The sequence below is a fragment of the Pagrus major genome, chromosome 23, assembly GCF_040436345.1.
Source record: "Pagrus major chromosome 23, Pma_NU_1.0".
Taxonomy (NCBI): Eukaryota; Metazoa; Chordata; class Actinopteri; order Spariformes; family Sparidae; genus Pagrus; species Pagrus major.
In genome coordinates this window covers 15,033,471-15,057,746 of record NC_133237.1, presented here as the reverse complement: position 1 = coordinate 15,057,746, position 24,276 = coordinate 15,033,471, and the positions used below count along the sequence as shown (strand labels likewise).

The window sequence follows — 24,276 nt, the reverse complement described above, 5'->3', positions numbered from 1 at the left end:
TTTTTTTCAGTGAAAAAGCTTGAATAAACCCAGTGTGCACCACCTACACAGCACCAAGTAGCAGATAGACAAAGTTAGCAACTAGCTGGTGAACAAAATGGAGCATTTAGCAGCTTAAGAGCAAGATGTCTCCTCCAAGAGTTGGTGATGACCAAAATTAAAAGTAAAATTGGACTCAATATTTGACTTAATTGACCAGGTGTCTGTCGGATGTGTTGAAAAGCTACTGCTTGCTAACAAGTTGGGTTTTTCTGCTGCCCCCAAGTGACCTCCAGTCAATGCAGGGGTTATCCTTGTGTTGGCAGATCAGAAACCACACTTAAGAGTCATTTATGCAAAGAAATTCTGCAACAGTTTGGACAGCAGGAATGGGCCATCAGTTCAGCAATGGAGAGGTTGAACGTCTACAGAAGGGCTGTGACGGTACAGATTTCTACCAAGGTGAAAAAGCAACGTATTCCTGTGGTTTGGCAGTCTTTTATGTCAATGTGTAAAATATATTCAATTAACTGTACATGTCACAAGTACTCAAGCCTAGAAAAAACAAACAATTATTATGCAAGTAAGCAGTGGAAGCTGTTAGTTGTACTCGACTTGTACTCGGCAGTTTCTACCAAGAATCTATCCTCAAAGATATTTCCTCTCAGCATTTATTTAGTAGCACAAGCAAACACTGGCATGCTTGAAGGAGGCGGTCAAGGTGAATGATGCATCCACGAGCCGAAGCCTTTTTTACAGCTTCAAGTCAACAGATTGTGGCTCACTTTCACAGGTGAGAAGAACATCATCATTGACGAGGGAATATAACGTGTATGTTTGAACTGAAATGGAGCCAAAAACCTGCCCAACATCCTTTCCTCCTCCCCCCCCCCCATCTCTCCTGCGGTCCCTCCCTGGTGGTGACATTAAGCACGAGCTGCCTCCGCCTCCAGTCTGAGGAATAGGTCAGCTCCCTGGCTGCTGTCTGCCCGCAAACACACACTGTTTACCCGCCTGTCTGCGATTATGCACACATACACTTATGCATGAGTAGATGCCGAGTCTCATACACACAGACACATGCACACACACACACCTGGTGTACTGTAGTATCGGTCTATAAATTATTCATTCATCTGATAAATTCAATTGACTTGATTATCTTGAAGTGCTCTACACTATATTTATGATCTGGCCTCAGTCGAGCATTTCTTTTTGCATCCCTTAAATTGTATTTCTGATCGGGCTAATGTTGATTACTTTTCTAAACGCCATACAACAAACTTACTCCTCAAAGAGAGAAGTTCGGACGTCTGCTGTACTGTATACATTAGTTTTATGATGTTTTGGTTCAGATTTGTGAAGAAAATAAGTGATGCTGCACTCGGTAAGTACCGATGATGTGAATCCAATTTGTCTATGAATCTAATATGGTAGCATGTGTGCTGCTGCAATTGGCTAGGCTAAATTTAGGGCAGCTACTAACTGTTATTTTCATTATTGATCTATTATTTATTTATTTTAAATCTTCGAAACAAAGTCTGTAACATTCCACCTATTTGTCCAACCCACAGTCCAAAACACAAATATATTCTGTTTGTATGTCAAACAAACAGCCCGTCCTCATCAGAAAAACAACTATATATGTAGGTCGGCTGTGAAAGCAGCTTATTATGACCCATATTGTTGTTTCTTGTTAGACACGGTAGTCGTTTCTTGTTGTAATTATTATGGCAGTACAAGAGGAAGTCAGGCAAAGTAGTATAAAGAGCGAGAAAGCCCACAGGAGGTGCGGGATGGTAACAGTCACTCATTTTGGGGAAGGAGATTCTTGTCATTTCAGTAGTCACTGTAATGTATTTAGTCACTTACAGTAGGTGTAAAGATATGTTGCAAAGAAAAGCCGATTGACTAATCACCTTGGGAAGGTGGGCCAGTGGTGGGTCTAGCTATTGCATCAAGGTAGCTGTGGCCACCCCGGGCCACCCCTTAGGGGCACCCCTGGCTGAAAAAAAATAAGCTTAAAGAGGCTAAAATGTTTCATTGAGATGAGGATGATAATTCTTCAATTCGTTCATCAATATGTGCAAATAAAGTCATTCACTCATCAAGTATAAATTTATAAAATACTGATAGAAGCAGATTAAAATGTCTCTTGTATTTACTTTCTTGTGCTGGACAGACAGAAATGAAGCACTTGGCGAGGACTGTGAGAGAATGCAAACATTTCTGTTTCCAGCCTCTGCTGACCAAATACTTTTCACACACACACACACACACACACACACACACACACACACACACACACACACACACACACACACACACACACACACACACACACACACACACACACAGATTAAGACAGGACACACCTGCACTGTGTGTGTGTATTTGCATGCTTGTTTATTATACAGAGAATTTATTTATGACAGCAAAGCAAGTCTTATGTCCCTGGTCAGTCTTTGCTGTTGCATTTCTGATGACTGCACGACAATGAAAGCAATCTGCAGGAGTTGCAGGAAAGAAGTGATGAACTTGAAGAAAATATGAAGAATGAGGGCAAAGGGAAGGAAGGAAGGGAGGGAGGGAGGGAGACATGATAGCCCAGACTCACTAATGTAAAAGCATTACATACTTTTCAGGGAGATTTTTTCTTCTTCTTACAGATACTGGTACAACACACAGTCGATTTTCATTACTTGCAAATCAAACCAAAATCCACAGTTAACCTTCTCATTTATTAGTGAGTCTGGCAACAAAATGAACCTTCATATCAATTTGGGATTTGTTAAATGCCAAAGAGAAACAGACAAAGCTGTTGCAGTGACATTTAAATGAAGTGAATACATGATAATACTAAATCCACCTTGATATCCATAATCTCCGTGCACTCAGACGCACTGTTATGCACATTAATCATCGATGACAGAACCCAGTTTCGGCTTCATCAAATTATTCTCAGCGGTGAGGTGTTGTTCATGTGCCGCCATTAAGTTCTTAAATCAGGTTAGGCTCCACTGTGCGCTTCCCAACAGGCAATTCCAAGTTTTTCACCTGCTGAGAGTGCAAGTTTTATGACTGTTCATCTTCTCTGCTTCACCTCAGTGGGTAGCAGGATCCAGGACCATCATTAGTCTGTCTGCACTAAATGAGCCTCCATTCATTCAGCACAAACATCCAGCAATGAATGCTTGTGTGTCTGAAATGATTAAAGACTAAATAAGCTTCTCAGACGTGAGACAAAAGATTCTGTTGTCATCTGAGAGGAGAGTTCGATAATGATCGTGCAATTCAACACCTTTCATTCAGGCTGGTGGGCTTGTTAATCTGGCAAAAGGAGCGCAGACTGGCAAGGTTCCTGAGGACATGTGGTATCACGGCATATAAAGTAATCCATTATTTATTAACGATGTCAACGCTCCAATTGGTACCAGCCACTTAAAGTTTCCCAAAAAAGTGCGATCCAAAAGAAACAGGCCAAGTTCTTGAGGTAAACAGAGGAAGTTCAACTTAAAAGGGATCAAACTAGGTTAGTGTGATGAGAACAATGGGTCACAATAGCACAGCGGGTCGGCCCGGGAGAGGTAAACATGTCAGGGAGGCTAAACTCCTCGAGAGTCCACCTTTCTGAGCAACTCCTCTCTTCAGTAACACTGCAGCCAAAAACACTGGCTCAGATTGACGTTTCTGGGGCAGCTATCGGTTTGTGTGTGAGTGTGTGTGTGACTGTGGATAAACCTGACGGAGAGATGTACCTGAAACACAGAAACATAACACGATTCTGGCAAAATGTGCAGCTGACTTGTAATGTAACAAAAACATGATAATTAATAATGTATAGAAGTTTTGTCTTGGTTGATTTGAAACTTTGATACAATTGAAAACAATTAGAAAACCCAGGTCTTCCCTGGGGTTATCAATGCCCAAACCATGTCAAAGGTATGCATGAAGAAACGGTAAGCCAAGACATTCTTCCTGCCGATAACCGAAGCCCACTATGACCATACTTGAAGGTTGGAACGTTTATCAACGAGTAAATCTAGAGCTTCGCCTTCAGGTCCAGCTTCCTCCAGTACACCCAGATAACTGCCAAATTCTTCAATCCGCCTGTCAATCTCAACACTCCAACTTACCCTCCTGACTGACCCGCTAGTGCTTTTGAGAGCAGTCTCCTAAAAAACTACTCAAGTAGTTGGCTTCCGGAGAAATGTTTCACCTCACCTCTTCCTCCTTCCACATCTTCATACAAGAACAAGTCAGTGTGCCACATTGTTTTGACAGCTTGGCAGAGGGGGGGAGGTTAATACAGAGCAACATGAAATTTAATTTAGAGTCATATTTCTGGTCATTTTATTGTGTGAGTCCTTTATTCATTCTCTTTTAGCTCAGTTTTTGGTCTCCTCCAACTCCAGAGGGAAGTATCTGGCTCTTTAGCTGCTAAATGCTCCACCATGTCCTCCAGCTAGTTGCTAATTATGTCTGTCTCAGTGTTGCCAGAATGGAAATGCTAAACTATCATACCAGAGGCTTGAAATTATCATATTTTGAAGAAGATTATCGTGAGTCATAACTGTGAGAACAAATAGGCATACATGTCTAATTTTGCAGAACACGTATTTAAGAAAAATATCTGAGCTTACTGGTGCCTTCAAGACAACTTGACGTGAACACAGCATACCTAAGCTCCACATCCAAGTCGGCGGAGAATGAGAACCAACGAGACTATGTTGATTCACGTTCATCATCATAGTCTACACCAAGAATGATTTTCTGAAAAGAGGTCATGTAAGACGTAGGATCCATATTTTGCTATCCTGATCATGTCAGGGAAAAAATCTAAAAAAAACAGCATAGACTAAAACCAACTGCTAATGTAAGTGTCACAAAATGGTCAAATTTTAATGTACATTATGGCATTTTTGGCAATATTGATCATACATCGTACAGAGGGCAAAAATATCAGTGTTTCCTACACATACAGTTTACTTGGGTGGTCTGCCAAGAATTATTACCAGCTGCCCATGTGTATTTGGCAACCCATTTAGGCATTTTATAGACTAATTTTATTATTTTTATCTGTCCACGAGAATGACTTAAAGTAGCTTGCAGCTAAAAAATATGCTATGAGAGCAGTGAGAAGCTGCCAGAGGACAGCTAAAAAGTTAGCTGAAACTTGCTTGACAGCTCATTGGAGCTGAGAAGAGCTGCAGGTTCAGGTTAAGGTTCATCACCACAAGACCTCGTAAACAGTTTATTTTTCTGTATTTAAAACACAATTGTAAAAACTGTTGTTGGACATACAGTACTTGTGTGTAAAGTAGGGATAGGGCACTGGATCGATACGACCAATCCACATTAAATACACTTTCTTCCTCAATGTCAATAAAATGCTCTTTAGATTCATTCAGCCACAGTCACTCAGTTTTAGAGCCACAGCAACCCCTGACCTCATGCTACCTCACAGAAAAGTGACCAAAATCAGCTCCACACAGCGAGGTTTACAGATTTAAAAAAAAAAGGAGAGTAGTGGTATTTGGTTACATGTCCACTCCACCCTTTTTTGATTTATTTTTAGTAACAAAAGACTATCTAACTCAACGTCGGTGGCCAAAACATGATCAAACACAGGAGTGACACAAGCTACGAAACTATGAATAGATGTCGGACAATGACGATGTCTCTTCGCTGTCTGATTCTGCACCACAGAAGAAGAGATGAAAGATAGAGAAATGTTGTGAAGGACCGAATGCTTGAGAGGAGGGAGCAGAACGATTGGCAAACGCGCACACACACCATACGTCACAGCAGGAGGTAAACACACATGCACAACTTGGAGAACACACCAAGACTGGCAACCATCGCATTGTATCATCATCACCCTTAACTCTTTTCAGTAACTGTCCATGTGTGTGTGCAGACTTTAAGGCCACTCACAGGCCAATTGGTCTCTTCATGAGCCTCATCTCGCAGGCTAAGCTAATTATGCTGCATCTCCGTTGTGCCCCGATTTCTGCTCCTCCTCTTGTTCATCACAGCCCGGCAGGGATTGGCCCTTTGACTCACACACGACATACTACAAACCACATCCTCCTCCTCCTTGTCTCTCCTCTCATGCATCTCCTCCCCCTTTTCTCCTCCATCACTTCTTCAGGCAGACAAGCGCCCTTCAGCTCCCAGACGTCCCCCTTTGCTCCACTTTTCCTCCAGGTTCAAGTGAGGAGAAGTGACGATGTTAAAGATTTTCTGCTTGACATCCGTGTGTTGGTTCCTTCTTCACATTTCTCACTGTCCCTCCTGAAGAGCTCCTTCTTCCCTCTGACCACTCTCTCTCCTGTCCGTCCTCATTATCCACTCCTCTTCCTACTTTTCTCTTCTTTTAAAGACCAGGACCTGAAGTACAGCAGCTCTCTGTTCTTTTCCCCAAAAGAAGACCTCCTAAACTCCTCCTAATTTAATAAAATTTTCATATTAGTTCTTGTTTTCCCGACCTGCCTCTGGCTTGATGTCTCAATTTCTCTTTGCTTAGTCCTCACACTCTTTTTGTTTGCTCTCATTGTGCTCACCCGCCTGATATTTCTCTCTTTTTCTGCAAGCCTCTCTTTTGTAGCTGCTCTTCCTTCCTCTCTGAAAATATCAGCACACTTCCATTTCCCCTTATTAAAAGACATGACCTACTCCCATTAATTAACATTTCACGAGGAAGTCGGACATAATTGGCATGCGGGGCACGTTGATAAGCGAGATGAATGGTGCTATCTTTGGTGAAATAGTATCTATGTTTATCTCCGAGATGATCGAGGCCTTAATTACTATCCCTTACAAATGCATTGGTCGCACTAGGTTGGAAAAACTGGGAGGCTAATTACAGAGCCGACTGCACTGGGGAAACATTTTCTCCATCGGCTCTTTGACTCTTTCACCTAAACAAGATTTGAAACCAAGCGTCCTGTGTGTAACATATCAGCTGCGTGGGCTGGAACGAGCCCGCAGCTTTAATCATCCAAATGTCCACTGTTATTATGTCGCGTTTTGCTGCGCTCATGAACGTTTAACAATCTCTAAACTTTATTAGCACTGGAACGGTCTGAGCCAGCCGTTACGCTCAAGCTCTCGAGTAAAACTTCTCTATCGTCTTAATTGCCTCACACTTCCTCCCTCTGCTGTCCAGGTCTGTGGGGTTTATTTAGGCAGAAGGCTTCTGTCATTGTCAGCCTGCGAGGGGGTTTTAATGAGCCGCACTGTTAATTAGCAAAAGGAATATATCTACTCATCACGCGTGCTGGAGCAAGCACAAATATACAGTAGATATGAACACACGCACATTGGTGTTACATAATCACAGTATTGAACATGTTTTCTTCCGAGGAGCCATATTTCTTGTTTTATTTAAGTATGTTGGTGCAGAGAAAGATTGCTTTGAAGTAACAGTGCAGCTTCAGTCTGACCGTGTAGCCGAACTCATCTCAAAGTGAGCTATTCAGCAAGTCTGAGTGGCGTCGCCATATCCAGCTTTCACACATTAATGGCTGGCAGGGGGGGGACCTCACTGGTTCCAAAAAGAAGTCCAATTGTATGGAAGCTTATGATAAAAATGAGCCTATTTCTCACTTGATTTATTGCCTCAGTAAACAGTTTTCTAATGAGTTTATGGTCTCAATCGCTAGTTTCAGGTCTTCTTTAATACAGCAGGAAGTTCATTTTGTAAAATATGGTCCAAAAAACACTAAACAAGATGGCCCAACCGGACTCAAGGCTTCAAAACACTACACAGTGGAGTCCCACTAATAAAGACATTTAATGCTTTATGGTGCTACTAGAGATGGGGCAAACTTTAATGCAAAACTTTGACTTTCCAGCTTCCCAGAATCACAACAATAGGCTCTGATTGACAAGTGTGGCTTTAAGACTGCAGACAAATATGCTGACCTGACAAAAATGCAAGATAAACACAATCTACTGTCTGTCAAGGCAAACTACCTCACCAGGCTGCACAGATACACACTGAAGACTTAACAGGCAATTACCATAACAGCCAGCTACATTAATCACAATATGGAAACAGTCACAACACAATCAATGAAGTTGCTGTTTTAAGCAAAATTCAGTTTGATAATTAGTCATTTATCAGGCATAAATGGCAAAACCTTTACTGATTTCTCTGTTATATCTATGAAAATTGAACAATTTTGTGTTCTGGATTGTTGTTCAGACAAAACAAGCCTTCAGGACTTAACCTTTGGCTCTGGCTAATTATGATCAGCATTTTTACTTTATAGACTCAATGATTAACTTTTTGATAATGTAAATTATAGTCAGTCGCAGCCCTAAATGAGAGAATAATAAATCACTACAGACGAAAACATCCTGAGCTGTGAAAGGCAAATTCCAGGTTTATTGGCCCACTGGCTCAGACCTTATAAAATCGTGCCCCACCCACTGCTGTGCAGGGCCGGCGCTGCTGTAACAGCGGCAGGCGTTTGCACAAGTCAGCTGGTGGCCGCGCGACAGCAAAGATGCCCCACTGTGTGTGTTGTGGTAAGGTGGCCATTTTCAGACACGAGTCGAGCTGCACAGCAGATAATAAGGGCAGAGAGACCCGAGGCGAGGAGACGCAGACTGTGAGTGAGAGGCGACAGAGTGTTTCCCTCCTCTCTGCAGCTCAGCCTGGGGACAGTCACGCAAACAGTGTTCTTCACACTCCAGCATTTAGACGTGCTGCATTTAGGCAACGTGTCATGTTTTCATTTGCACACCCTGTAAGCAGCATTAAAAAGAGAGCGTCTGACACCGTGTGTATTACATCTCCGAGCACTCGCACTCAAGCACAGAAAGAGGTGTAAACATGGCTGGGATGACAATAATAAAAGGATGCATTCACTGTAGAAGATGAGTTCGACACATTTACTGTGTAATTAGGTGTGTGCAACAACATAGTACACTCCTGTTTATGTTTTGTTCACACACAAAAGCCAGGCAGCGTATGAAGACAAAAATAACTCCTACAGCAGACATTTTCTGTCCACATGTTGCAACACAGGAGCACTTTGCCTACTGTCTCCTGCCTTCAGACAGCAGGTGGAAACCTCAGTGTCTCCAACAAGCCCCAAAATTCATCAGCTAACTGACACACTGGTTTATGTAATCAGGCATGAGACCAATAACTGCAGATTGCAATCTGATATCTGTGATTAAATCAGCAGCTTATGTCATCGCTCGTATTTTCCAGCTGTTCAGACATCTGAGACTTTCAAGCTTATTGATTTCTCATAATTAAAACATGAGTTTTCATGCTGTTTACATGCAGGGTACAAACATGGCATGCTGTGAATTCATATTACAAACTTCACCCAAACTCAAGTATATATATATATAAACTGTATAACTGATGGTTGCCTTGACTCAACTGAGCAGGACTTTCCTCTTAGTCTACGTAATGACCAGAGTTTTTGCAGAAACTTAAGATGAGGTACAAAACATCTACCTAGGTTTTTTTTGTACAAATAACTTGAAGTCCCATTTCAACTGGGTTTAATTCTCAAGGGGAGGTGGAGGCATTTTAATCCTCACCGGACCAGATATGTGGGTACCCCCACCCTAAGTAATAAATACAACCAAAAACCAATTTTCTAGTCCTTCTGTAATTCAAATTACAGCTGGAGGCACATCTTTGTATTGTATACGTGGATCTCTAAATACTTTCAAGCAGCTTGTCCTTCTACTTTATTTGATCAGCTCAGTGTGAAATCTGACTTTTATGTGAAAACAAAGGAAGTTTCCCCCTAGTCTGATAAATGGAAAGACATGGATGGATAGGCATATTTGAGAACTGATGCATCTATGAAAATAAAATAAAGCCATCAGGAGGCCAAAAGCTTGGTGTTCTTGAGCCAAAAGTGACCATATTTGGACGAGGACATGCTGTGGTAGCAAGCACGGTAGTCACTTCCTAAAGCATACCCTGCTTTATGGTCAATTTTACTCCAAATGGGACTATAATCCACAAAATGAACATCATGCTGTGTTAGACAGACTTGAAACTAATGACTGAGACCATGAACTCATCAGTAAACTATTTATTGAGGTAATAAATCAAGTGAGAAGTAGGATCATTTTCTCATAAGCTTGGATAAAATCAGACTTCTTTTTGCAACCAGTGGAGTCGCCCCGGTGCATTAGTGCATTCATGTATCAGCAATATGTTGCACTGAAACTAAAACACAGCGAACACTAAAAGCAGTGTTTAAATAGCAAAACTAAATCTGGTCTCTAGAAACATCATCCTCTGACTTATCAGAAGCAGTTAAACCAACAGTAGTAATAAATGTAAAAAAAAAAAAAGTATTTGCAATCTGTGTGAATTACCGGAGGCTGTGTGAGTCTGGGACATCTGCTAAGCCTAAAGTGAAGTTGCTTACAGATTGTGATTTTTTGACTGAAGTCCTCGTGTCCACAGCGTCCCAGCGTAGCGGTCTTACATAACCGTAACGTCTGTGACCCGAAGACCGATCTGTTCCTCTGGGTTAACGACACACTGACAGACACTCTTCTTTTAAGCTGACCTCTCTGATTTACATATTGTACAGAGTTATCGTCAAGCTAATTCATCGCCCCCCGCCTGCTCCTGTTGGAGCACGTGTTGAAAGGCCGAGCTTGACTCTGAGCTCTAATCTGCTCTCTGTGCACTTCAGCATCGACATGTGGACAGATTTGACATTGTGTAAGCTGCTGCAGCGGGCAGCTTGGCTCACTCTCCCAGCTGTTGCTGCAGGTTAGAGCTGAGCTGCAGGGAGGGTAATGGCTCGAGACCGGCCGGGTAATGGTGCGCGACGCAGAGGAAGTGTGGGCTACTGTATGCTATCAGCCGAGGCTAATGGTACCAGGACACTTGACTAGGCCACTGATGTGTGTTAAGCATGAAGCAGGCCTGGAATCACTGATATCTGAGCACAGGAAGAGAGTTTTAAAAGTAAAATGTTGGGGTTAGGCGGCAGTTCACCCCAAAATCAAAAATACACATTTTCTCTTTTACCTGTAGTGTTATTCATCCGTCTAGATTCTTGTCTCTACTCTACTAAGTTAACTAGCCTCTCGTCCATGAGCAGATGCATGCTTCCCTCTGCGTGGTGATAAGGTTGGGTGTAGTTCTGTAGGAGGGAATAGGCTCTACATAATTGCCAAAAACAAGGTTTATGGATTTTTTTGAGTAGCAGGGTCATGATTTCTGGTTGAGCTTTTCAAATGTTTTTTTTTTTTTTTTGGCACTTTGAGCACCACAAGCCGAGTGCCATTTAGTTCCATTATATTTGAGAGGAGGCAGATATCTCCACCTACGATATCTCCAAAATTTGGCAACTCGCACTCAAACAATCTAGATTGATGGATAACTAGTACATGTAAGAGAATAAATGTGCATTTTTTGATGTTGGGGGAGAAAGAATGGACAGAATGGAGAGAAGTCTAAAAGACATTTTAATTAGTGACCCGATTAGAGCAAAGAGAGGACAGATGTCCCCAGAGCCACATTAATGCTCATCAGGCCAGAAGCTGCAGCCTCTTAAAGGTGACAAAACAAAGAAAACACTCAGCTGTCACAGCTGCCGACAGCAGGACCGGGAGAGGGAAGGAACAAGGGATTTTCCCTGTTTCAGCTCACCACTTGTCAATGTGTCAAAGTGATGCAGAAACATGCAGCAGCTCAACACTTTTCATCTGACTCATTGTGATGCTCTGGCTCGCTCCTTCAGGTTGACAGTGGGCAGATGACAGTTGACAGGTGCTGTGCACCAGGCAATAAACCAGGCAGCCATCTTGTTTTTTAAATTATTATTACTGCACTAATAAGTGGAACATCAACAATATGAGCTCCTCTGGGATTTCAGACGTGCGGTGACTGATTGCGTGCTCATATTCATGTCATCAGGACAAATTAAAAATTCAGTGGAAAAGGTGGCCAAGAAGGAGCAGCGGTGAAATATTAGTCAGAATTAGTCAGAATTAAACGCAGACCGATAACGAGAGCCAACACTGACAGCAAACACAACATAAGAACTAGTGGGTTGTGATTTGTCATCGCCTGCTTTGTGGAAGATGACTGTGAACTTTGACATTTGGTCAAATTTGTGAACACAGCAGGCATGAGGAGGCACTAGTTTATACCATTATTAATACTAGAGGTCTCCATGACTGTGAGTCTAAAGCTTTCACAAAGTGTTGTGTTTGGACTGTAAATCAGAACTTTTTCAATCTTGCCGCCATATTTAAAAAAAACGTAGGTAATGAAACATGAGCTAACATTTTACATTTTCAAACAATATAAACTAAACTGAAACAGGCAAAACCACTCTGGAACTGAAACTAAACTAATCGAAAACAAAAATTTAAAACATGTTAACTTGTGCTATATGTCCTCACCTAATGATAAAATTACAGCAGCCAATCACGGTTTGCTGTTTGAGTGCCATTTCTGGACAGTTTTATTTTATAAGTTTCCCCTCTTGTGATTTCAGCAGCCTCAATTCAAGTCATATATATTAGATGAATGTTATGAGTTATTTTGTTTTTTGTATGAAGCTTCTGTTGTTTTGGCAGTGTATCAGCTGTTTTTTGCTTCCAAGCACTTTGCAGCCTAGTTAAAAAAAAAGTAATATATATATAAAGTTCATTATTATTATCACATTACTTTTAGCCAGTGCCTCTATCACACAGTCTCAACTAACTCTGAACATTATAACCTTTTCAAACATGGGATTCACTGCAGAGTTCTTGTGCGCTGTTGCATTAGACTGTTCAGGTGATATTGTTTCCACCCCCTGTATAATTCTCACACTGTCATGGAAAGACTGTCCTTTCTGCACCACACAGCCATGATTAGTTGAATTCACTTGCACACACACACACACACACACACACACACACACACACACTCCTCAGTGTGCCGTTTTAGCTCATCCAGAAGCACTTATGATTCAGTTTTGGGAGAGCCGGTACGCTCTCTTCCTAGCATAATTTTCTGATCACAGTTTCTCAGACCTGAACTGCACCTCCCTCCAGTAATCTCACACAGACTGCAGCTGTATTACAGATGACCTCATTTACAGCTGATAGATAACTACTGAACTGGAAAAAGTTGAGCTGGACGGTCTTTTGCAAGCGGTTTTATTTTAAAATTTTGCCCTCTGTGTCGATTGGAAATAAAAAATTTCCCCTCCTATTAGGATGTTGATGAAAAAGGATGTTTTAAAAAAGATTTTCAAAAGATAAAATAAGAGTATGTTTTTTACTTGAGGGCATAAATTCATATTTTGAGTTGGTGATGTCTTATTTGAGAGCGGATTACAAATCAAAGTAATAAATCAGCAACTTTTCCCATTTAAACCTTCTGTAGGCACTGTGGAGATGACTTACATGTTTTTTTTTTAGGGATAATAAAAAATGTAGCCGAATCACTGCTTGCTTTCCTCTCCTTTCTTTAGCGGTATCCTCATTTTCACAGGACCTAGTGGCTAACGATGCATCTCACTCTGCTCGTCATTCCAATTAAGCCACCGGTGTCGGTTTCAGCAGAGTCAGAGAGTCAACAGGCCTGAGTGCCGATGTAATGAGTAACAGAGAGAGGAGCGGGGCTGTAGTAGTTTATGTAGATACTTGATGAGGAGTTTTTAAGAGAGGCTTCACACGTTACCCCACTTCTGACTGTACACTTTTAGACTACACACTGTCTGATTTCCATGTGGTTCACTGTGATGCAAGTTACGTGTTTGGGCTCTCTTAACCTGCCAATGTTCACAGCAGAGGTTTTTGTAAGCACGCAGTTCGTTTCAAGTAAGCGCTGAACTAGTAACCGCAACATCCCCAGACTCCCTTAACAAATCGCATGATTTTAAGAGTTGTTGTGTGAGCAGAAATTTAACAAACTTTAGTGAAATAGCTGCAACAAACTCTAAATCATTGGTGCCTTCTTGTGAATTCGGCATTAAATGCAATACATTTGCTTGTGTCCTTCCTTGTATAAGGGTTAGTGTGTGATTGCAAAGAAAATGTTGGATTTTGGTTAATGAAAATGTGAGTTTGAATTGGAGCGTATTTACACTGTACATGAGCCAAAGGGATTAAAAACGCAGAGAAAACAACAGTAGCGATCGTGGCTAAGAGTGCTGGCTTGCGTCCTTGTGTGTAACGCTCGTTTTAGGCAGAAGGAATGTGTTCCTGGCAATATGAAGGATTTTAGGATGCTTGTCAAGCTGGGACCATGTGGGACTAAAAAACTGGTGCCGTCCGAGGAATTCAGTTTCATTGTCAGCAGAAGCCTCTTTATCTTCTTCTGGCACTGGATTTCCGTCATGGAGGAAAGACTTAGCTCACACTATACATAAAGAGTATAATATATGTCAACTGATTGATGGCTTACTAATAATAATAAAGCTGTGGTCCATTTTATTACTTTCATCACATTATTAGTGTTGTACTTGACTGTGCTCCATGCCATTCCACTTTGACTACTTTGAGCAGTAGCGTAGCCATAAAAAAAAGTGATTCAGGAGGGCCTGTGGGGTATATGGTAAAAGTGATTTGTATTTCAATCCCAACAGTTCAGTAATTCATATTTCTCCAGCAAACATAAACAAAGTAATAACACTGTGTTGTCCTTTAAAGGTGCACTATGTAGTTTTGTGGAAGAAATTGATCAGTTTTAATGAATTAATTAATTAAATCAGAAGAGAAAGATCTTCATTGACTGATTTTTTATGCCTAACCAAACAAAATAAGCAAACTGACCTTAAAGGACAAAACAGTTTCATACTGTTTTACTTACTTACTTACTATATTTGGCGGACCCTGCCACCTTTCTAGCCTGAAAAAGTGTTCTGGGGACCTTATTTTCTTGTTTATTCGGTTATGGAAAAGATAAATATTTCTGATTATGTATTATTACCTCATTGATATTGTAAATATTCAAATTCTTAGTTTGAATGTATTCTCCAAAACTACATAGTGCCCCTTTAAGGTCAGCTTCTTTATCAAGTTTATTCAGTCATGAAATATCAGTCAATGAAGATCTTTCTCTTTTGATTAAAACATCTTCCCCAAAAGTACATAGTGCACCTTTAATAGATTAATTGACAAAAACAAAATCTGCAGAGAATTGTCATTTTCTTCCACACATTCAGTCACTGTGCTTGATAATCTAACCTTTTCCAAAGCTCGGAGGGCTGAATATTTCACAACACTGAAGAGACTTTAATATTGTGCACATGGTCAAGTCAGCTTTGGGCCAGAAATGTCTTGAAACAGTACACAGTATTTTTTTTACATCTTAGATCACTGGTGAACTTCCAGTTCACTATAAATGTATCACACGTTTCTGCTCACCGAGTCCACCACTGTCCTAGACACTAAATCTCCACAACACTCAAATTTTCAAATATCACAAATATGTGAAAAACATCCTGCAGTAAGACAAACACACGTGATAAACCAAACACATTGCTGGGGATGAAAAAACGAAGGCATCTAAACTACATGAAACACATGCAAGCGCTCTGCAGCAGTGCTGTTAATGAATAGGGCAAAAAAGACAGATGGTTGCAAAGAGGATTTGCTGAAGGAGAATAACAGCAATACAGCCATGTAAAGCATAATCTCCCCGGTCACAGCAAACAAATCTGTCACTGAAATGAAGTAATATTAGAAAAAGGAAAGGGGAATGTTCTAGAAGAGCTTGATATGGTGAAAGATCTCGGTCTATTATGTTCATGTAACCTGGTTGTGAAACCCATATTGTTTCTCTATTGATGAGTCACCTTCATTCACTGCTTCCAGAGTGATCCTTGACTGATAATACAGCACTATTTACCACCTACGCCTCACAATGTGCTGAATGAAAAACAGAGAGAGAAGAGAGCGAGGGAGAGAGCACTTTTCAGTCAGATGCTAATGCGAACACCTCTCTCTCGTCTCCACGTTGTTCTGGGAGCGGATCAAAGCATCTGCCATCGGACAGATGACGCCATTCACGCACCGACGCCGGCCCAAGGGTCACCCACAACCCACAGTGCAAAGGGCCAGAGGGTGTGTGAGTGAGAGAGAAAGTGACAATGTGTGTGTGTGTTTGTCCGTGCCCGAGCCTTAAGCCAGATTCAGAGAGTCATGACACCACGCTGATTCAGAAGCAGAGGATGGAGGAGCGTGATGGAGGGATAGTGATAGAGAGGGATGGATGGATTGGTGTCTGTGAGTCATCATCAATCACTCTGAGGCCGATTAATCAATGAATCGACTCATTTTTGCAGCATAAGTCCGATCATGTTTGTTATTTTTCTTACTGTCAAGATCCAACGAGGAATTGATGAATCTGATGAAGGTGAACTGTTGCACTGGGCGACATGATTGTTCATTGCGATGATTAACAGGTTCGCTGTACTTTAATTTCAGTCCTGCTGCTGTTCATATTCAAACACACCAAATATGTATTAATCCGCCATTAGAAAATAGTCCCCAACAAATACACTATTTGCTCCAGTTTGCATAAAATGTGCTACAAACTGTAGTGCCCAGCTAAAAATTTAAAAAATGCAATTAAAAGTACTATAAGTACTTGTGGTCTTCAGTTGGACTGGTTGTTATAAATGACAATTAAAATGTAAAATGTAAGTTGTGGCAAACCGAGCCAGTCTCCTGCTTCAATAGAAGTGATTTTATTTTTTAAAGTTTAAGCTGTGATTTATAACAAAATTAGAAATCTCGGGCAGCTTGTCTTCTTTTCGTTGCAGTGTTTTTCAGAACCTTAACAATGCACAATAGACAAATGTCTGAAAAGCTGATTTCAACTCGATTAAATGAGGTGTTACGGGAACTACCACAGAAGCGATTTTACACAAGATAACATTTTACTGACAGTAAACATGTCAAATTTAAAAGATTGGAACCAAAAAAGGCTACTTTCTTTGTCTCCCGTAGAGAAAGTCACCAGACTCCCTTAAGAAATCGCCAAATTTTAAGACTTGTAGAGTTAGAAGAAACTTTACAAAGTTTGTGAAATGTTGTCTACAACAAATTCTTAATTATTTGGGCCTACTTGTTAATTCTGCAAATGTTATACAATTATCTTTGTGTCTGTTTGTCCCTGTAATGTTTGTGTTTATGCACAGTAGAAAAAATATTAAGCTGATCTCAACTCATTAAATGACGCTGTTAAGGGAACTATCACGGAAGCAATTCTGATTGTTTTTCCAGTTGTCTATATGTCTGTCTGTCTGTCTGTCTGTCTGTCTATGGACAGATCTAGTCAAAATGATTGCATCACAACTGTGTAAGATGCAGTCATGAAACTTTGCAGGTGCATACTGAGATCAAAATGAAGACTGAGCTTGAAGATTTGTGTGTTCTCATGTAGTAATGTAGTAATCGATCTTGCACTCGGGGCTTCTGGAGACTTGGATTACACCAGACGAGCTGTATGGAGCTATTTCCCATCTACTGCAGTTGCTTAGGAGAGTGCTGCAACAGAGTTTTGCTGTAAAGCTTGAGAAATGCTTTCTGGACTACGAAACTTCACCCGAAGGTGAGTAGATAATGACTGAATTTTTTTATTTGTGAGTGAAGTGTTCCTTTAGGATTCACATTTTATTTCCTTTGAGACACTATAATGATACCTGCCGACAATCAGTCACCATAACTGTAATGCTACACATGCTACATAGATAGCATTGAGCATCATGTGCACGATCCACTGGAAACAGACCGGGTGGTATCACAGGCGAGTTGACTGTTTGGTCTGCAGTTCAACTTAATTATGCCGCATAGAAACTGTTTTAATTGAGAAAAGTGTTGAAAACTTACAAAATTAAAAGGGAAAAAAGCGCTTTGCTGTTTGTGTATGAACTAGTCTCGTATCATCATTTGGAATTCAAAGAGGTCTGCTCCCCAAGGGCTCGCTATTCACTCGAAGCCAGTCAGAAGATAATGGGCACAAAAACAGGCAGACAAAAATTCACAATGGGTACTTGAAGCCAAAAGAAAAAAAAAAATGTAGGTGTGTGTGTATGCGTGTGAGAGATAAAAGAGAGAAGCAGGAAGACAGAGTTAGGCAGGAAGATAGACAGACGGAGCTGACGAGATGCATGGTTGAATAACAAGAAGGTTGCTCAGGAGTGATACAGAAAATGAACAAGGGCGTCTTGGGAGGAGCGAGAGTAATGAGGAGGCGAAGCCAATATGGAGCGATCGCTTTGATTAAAGTTTGGTAAAAGCTTTTTAAAACAACTTCTGATGTTACGGAACAGAGTATCTTCATTACAGTTAATCAAATGTACAAAAGGCAGCGGAGCGATTAAAACCTTAGAGATCTTGATGTTGGAGGATACTGGTGTCGGTGTGTGATTGCGTCTTCATTGGCGTTTTGTGTTTGATTGAAAAGTATGGAGGCTTATCCTCTGCACATGTTATTGGCTCAATAAAGCTTGTTGCATGTAAGTCCACAGACATCAGTGCATGACCTCCATCTCTTATCTAACCAAGGACAGACACCCGTTCCTGGCCGGCGGGGAGTGGAGCCTGAGGTTCAACTGTTACAGCGAGGCCACACATGCACTCCGGAGAGAGATCCCGAGGGAGCACAGAGGTCAGAATCCAACACTGATAAAGCGCCACCCACCCTGCTCCCACAGAATCAGATGTGCTCGGGGGAAAGAGAGGAGGCTAATGAGGGACAACGTTATCACGCCTGATGTTAGGAAGCAAACAGTTGCTGATAACAACAACAGAGGAGCTGTGAGATATACTGCAGGTAGAGGGTTGACTTCTCTCATATTGCTGATAGTCTCGAGTGTTGATTATTGGTCAGTGTGAATGGATTTTCTTGCCCTAAATCTGTAAAGATGAGAGAGGCACCATCATCTTTTCTGGAATCTCAGTTTTCCGATTGTCCCTTACAATGTTCACCGTTACACAAACGCTTCCACTAAAACTGCTGCCTTCAACATTTTACTGGAAGTAATGTGCACCTACACACAGTGAGCTCCGGAGAGTTTTAGTTTCCTGTTGAACTTGTTGAAAAGACTTGACTCCCTTTGACACAGAGCTCTATCCATCTGCAGCAGACATTCAAACTCTGCTTTTTTGCTTTTAGCTCAGCTTTTTGGCTTCTCTGTTTGTCTGACATATGAATGGTGTTCACACTGATGCGTGTTAGGCAAAAAAAGAAAAGGTCCTACTCTGCACTCAGTCACTCTTGTGTGAAACTGCAACCATATTTTAAACACAGTGCATGAATGCTGGATAATAATATCAATTCCTACTTTTTGGAAGCATATTTTGCCCTTTTTCAATTTTCCTCAACGTAGACATACTGCATGCTGTACTGCTATTGATCAAAAGTACTGTTGGGTGTCTTTGTGAGCAGATAGATGCACTCAGATTATGCATAAAGTACTGACAACTTACGTCTGTGTCAGGACCCTTGTCAGCTCCGGGACAGGAGAAGGTGACGAACTCATGGCAGCGTTTGTGAACCACAAAACAGCACACTGGAAGAAGAGAGAAAAAGAGAGAAGACAGTTTTATAGCAGCAGAGTATGACACAACATTGTGACCTTGTTCTTACGTGCACATAAAGTGCATTCAACCGCCAAATCTGCCTCTTCAGGGGAAAAATATAAACACACTCGCACATTAAGTATGATATCCTAATTCTGTTTGCTGTTTTAGTAACAAGTGGTCGAGAGACAGAGGGAGCAACAGAAGAGGAAAGGCAGAAAAACGAGAGAATGTGCATGTAAATTATCATCAATCAACCTCAGAGAGATTTTGACAAGCCTCTCTTGTATGGACACACAAACAAATGCAGACCGACAGACAGACTCGCATGCACTCCCACACTCACACCCACACAGAAAATGTCACTACATGATCTTGTGTGTTCTGCAGCCGTCGGCTCTGTGCAGTCTGCTGGGTTGATTGCATCATCGTCTCCCAGTGAACTGGGATCTGCCCCGACCAAAAGTGTCACTCAGCGCTGACACGGCCGACATGACACCTGACGCTGCTCTCACGTCAGCGACACTGGCATTTACATTTGGACGCTGCCGTGGATCTGGAGGGAAAAGCAAAAAGCGTGGACATCTGTGACAGCTAGATCACAAGATGACTCCCACTCTGACTCTCACTGTATTTTTTCCATGCCATTATTTAAAATGCTTTCTTCTTTCTGATTCTCACACAATCTGTCTGCTTCGCTTGTTGTCAAGCTGCCTGTTTGTTCTGTGCGCACTTCTGTGCTCTACCAACGGCGTATTTGTGGGGTATTTGTCTCTAAATCTGCCAGCTAAGCCACACTTGCCAGACAATCTGACGGCCATCGGTTAAACAACAGAACTGAGTTTCCCGACAAGTCCAAGAAACAGCAGGAGGTTCAACTGTCCATGCAAAAGGCTCTATTGTATCATGGTACTCGGTTAATTACATCCATTTCAGACAGATAGTATCATCATCAGTATTTTAAGCATAATGATTCTCTCCATCATCATAATCTTAATCCAACCCTACTATAGTCTGTGTATGTATGTCAGAGATGGATATTCCCCTGCCACCGCTGTGGTGCTGAGCCAGTGGCAGCGTACAGTATGAATTCATCTCTCTCAGTAATAAAGTAGAAATGAGGCAGAGAGAGAGGGAGGGGGATACAAAAGCTCAGCAAAATAGTAGCCCAAAGTGATTTATCCATGCTCTCAAGTTGTCATCTGAGCCATTTGTCATTTTCATATTGTACAGGAGCAGGCCACGCACAGGTGTAAATGCAGATGATGAGAATTTCGAGGAGCCGTGTGGGTGGAGAATTTTCAGCAACGGTAGCAGCGTGGGTCTGTGGATGGTAATAATGTTCAGTCAGTTGGTCCACCACTGTGGTCCAGACTGAAATATCCCAACAGCTTCTGTGGATGGACTGTCAGGAAGCTTGTACAAACATTCATGGGATGAATGAGTCCTGCCGACTTTGGTGATCCTTTGGCTTTTGAGGAGGTTGAAAACCAAAGTTTTCTCTCACCAACCATTGGATGGATTGCAATGAAATTTGGTTGACATTCAGTCATCATTTAATCATTTTGTTGATCTCCTGACCTTTCCTCTCGTTTCATATCAAAACGTTTGTCCAATACTCTGGGTTATCCGCAAGTTTCCTGAGGAGGTCACTTGGGAGGTAACTGGGGAAACAATTACGGGTGACACTTCCAGTGCTTGGTGGAGCTAACATAAGTAAGCAATAGAACGATGGTATGCCATACCAATCACTCTCGACCACAACTGGCGCCATGTATCACGCTGGCTAGGAATAAGGTGGATATGACATAATGACGTTCCCCTTAAGTTATGTGCTGAACAGCAACGTTAGCATGAAAACGTGCTAAACTAAGATGGTGAACATGGTAAACATAACCTGCTAAACATCAGGATGCTAGCAGTGTCATTTTAGTGTGTAAGCGTTCTGACGTTAGCGTTTAGCTCATAGCACATCGACACAGTATTTGAATAATTTGTAATAATCAAGAGGCTGCAGCTGTATTTCAATGCAGCAGACAGTATTAAACATTGAAGGTCCAGTGTGTAGGATTTAAAAGGATCCTGTTTATGGCTCTGTTTATGACTCACCAGCTAACAAAATGAGACTTAAATTGAAACTCTGAACAGTATTTTCTTTCAAATGTTGGTGGATTCAATAAGGGACTTGAAAAGATTCGGATTTCACAAGGATTTCATGCTACTGAACCGTCAACCCTGGCTAGCACCATTAGCCTACATGACATTTCAGGCCCTCTTAGGAGCAGAATGTATTTGTGCACTCCTAAAAGCAGCCTTATTAATGATCTTTAAATAAATTCAAAAAGATGAGGACAGAAACAGAGGGAGCAACCAGAGATGAGACCATTCTGTATTTCCTGAAAGACTTAAAAAAAAAAGATTTTCTCTCTGTCACTGCCAAGTGCATTAGCAACTGTTTTGGTATTGACCTCAGAGCTTTCATTCCCACTTCAAATCCACCTCCGACTCGCCCTGCAGTCAAATTTTGAATCCTCCCAGCCCACATCTTGCCCACTGTGCTGTCAGTGAAATTAAGCAAACATTTGCTTTACATGTAAAGGAGGAGCACGAAACACACAAAATGTGCTGTGTATTTTTACAGTTTCACTCATCAGGATTAACTCCGTGCAAACCTTCAGCTTTCTCTTTTTCCTCCCCGCATGTGCCTGTTTTCAAAAAAGTGAATCACAGGCGTAGTGACGTCCGTCCTCACCCTCCGTCCTCACACCTTCAGCCACACACACCCACTCGTCCATCGCCGCCGCTGTTCAGTGCTGATCTCAGACCAGCTTGAGTGTGTGCTGGTGGTGCAGCGCGGAGCTGAGCACACTGACTCGACACTGATCTCAGTTCAGGGGTGAAGAAGGGCCGTTAAGCTGCGTATGGTGGAACGGATAAATCTAGCTTTGGACTGTGTGTGTGCGTTAGTGCATGTGTGTGTGTGCGTGTGTGGCAGGCTTACCAAGACTTACACAAGACAGAGACAGTGTTTCTCTCTGACTATAATCCCTGGCGTCTAGTTTCATGCACACACACACACACACACTCTGATACACATTAATCTAAAAGCTGTCTTAAGGAAGCAGGAGCCAGTATGCTGCAGTTGCTGAAACACAGAGGTGCTCTGGGAGCATACGCGATGTTACATGCAGACCAATCAGGAGGAAAGCTGTGAAGACGCCTCACACACCTTATATTTACACCTCTCACCATGGGTTGAATCGTCATAAGTTTCTTCAGACTCTCCTCTGCTCAGAGGGAAAAAGAGGTGGAGGAGTCCTTAATTAAGACTTATTTTCTTGCTGGTTTTAATGCCACTATAATAAATCTTCTCCGTATGACTCAGGCACAGAAATCTGACTGGGAAGTAGTAAGAAGTGTCTCCAGATGGTTTTCGTCCTCTCGGGGAGAGCTGTGTGAGGCAGCGGGAGCAGAGGTGACACAGTGACATACTGTATCGTCAGGGATGTTATGATTAATTACTATGGGCTTTGTTTCACCAGCCTAATTGCATAAGCGTAGAGATAAGGAGCTTTGGCATTACAAAGCAGCTTACACAACACAAACGCTGTCTTGTGACTGTGTGGAAGGCAGAAAGCGCATCATAACCAATGTTTGTATTCATACTTTGTGTGTCTGTGTGTATAGGTAAGGCCAATGTTTGCACACTGCTACACACTGTGATGGCATTCCTACACCTCTCCATCCCCAGCTCTCCACTCCTGATCCTTTAAAGTGTGGGGTTTAGCCCCGGCTAATCTGGTGAAATTGGTAATCTACCAAGCCAGCGTTAATAGAATTATGCTGTGCTGTTGCCCAGATGAAAAGCCTGCGGTGGAGATAAGGGAGAGGGCAGGACACCTGCAGAGCCTCAACTCAATACCTTCCAGACACATTCAATTGATCCGGGCTCCCAGAGTGCATCCGAACACAAAGAGAAGCAAGGCTTTGATCTGTGATCCACAGGAGGAAAAGAAGGAAGTGCGCGAGAGGATGGCTGAATAGGCGGAGAGGGAGGGAACAAATCCACAGGGGTTTAGGGCTCCTATGACGGCAGAGATGTTTTGAAGGGAGTCAGAAATGTGAAATCTGTTCAGACAGCTGTCGTGCTCTGACATCTACATCACATTAGTGGCAACGTGTTGTCGAGGTGAAGTCAGGTAGGAAATTGAGTGCTGCTGCAGGGAAGAAGCATTTGTGTTGGCTGATCCGGAAGCTATCATCGTCCTCGTTCAAACCAGTCTTAAATATGTAATAGGCCTGTCGAACCACTAGAGGACGGCATGAGTGTCGCAGGAGTATGCGCACGTCCGAAGATAATGTTGAGACCGAAGGACAAATGGAGGGCTGTGGGTGAGTCACAGGACTCTCACCCCAGGGGCGTGGATAATAGTCGTACGTAATTATTACCATCGCAACCAGACGAGACAGAAGTGCTAATAAACAGTATATTCTACAGCTTTCACAGCTGTCGAGTCGCAAAGCAGCCATCTTGGATTTTGAGGGTTGGTGAGGTCCGACTCTTTGAGTCAGACATCCGACTTCAGGAGGCGTTACAGTTGAAAGTGCTGACTGGGAACTCAAATGCGCACAACAAAATACGAGTTGGTTTTTTACTGATGTTTTTTATGTCTTCCGAAAAACCACAAACATTATTTCAGGCATCTTACCAAAAACTAATTTAAAAAAAAACACTGATTTTCCAGACAGGAAAAGCAGAGG

At 42.0% G+C, this 24,276-nt stretch overlaps 1 protein-coding gene across 2 annotated transcripts in view; it reads right to left on the bottom strand.

The window, feature by feature from the left end:
* prkcab (protein kinase C, alpha, b) overlaps nt 1–24,276 on the bottom strand; it is a 99,059-nt gene that overhangs the window by 47,549 nt on the left and 27,234 nt on the right. For both annotated transcript variants that reach the window (XM_073495366.1, XM_073495367.1), the window contains exon 3: nt 19,423–19,505. In XM_073495366.1, the coding sequence (XP_073351467.1) occupies nt 19,423–19,505 (83 nt within the window). The remainder of the gene's footprint in view (nt 1–19,422; nt 19,506–24,276) is intronic.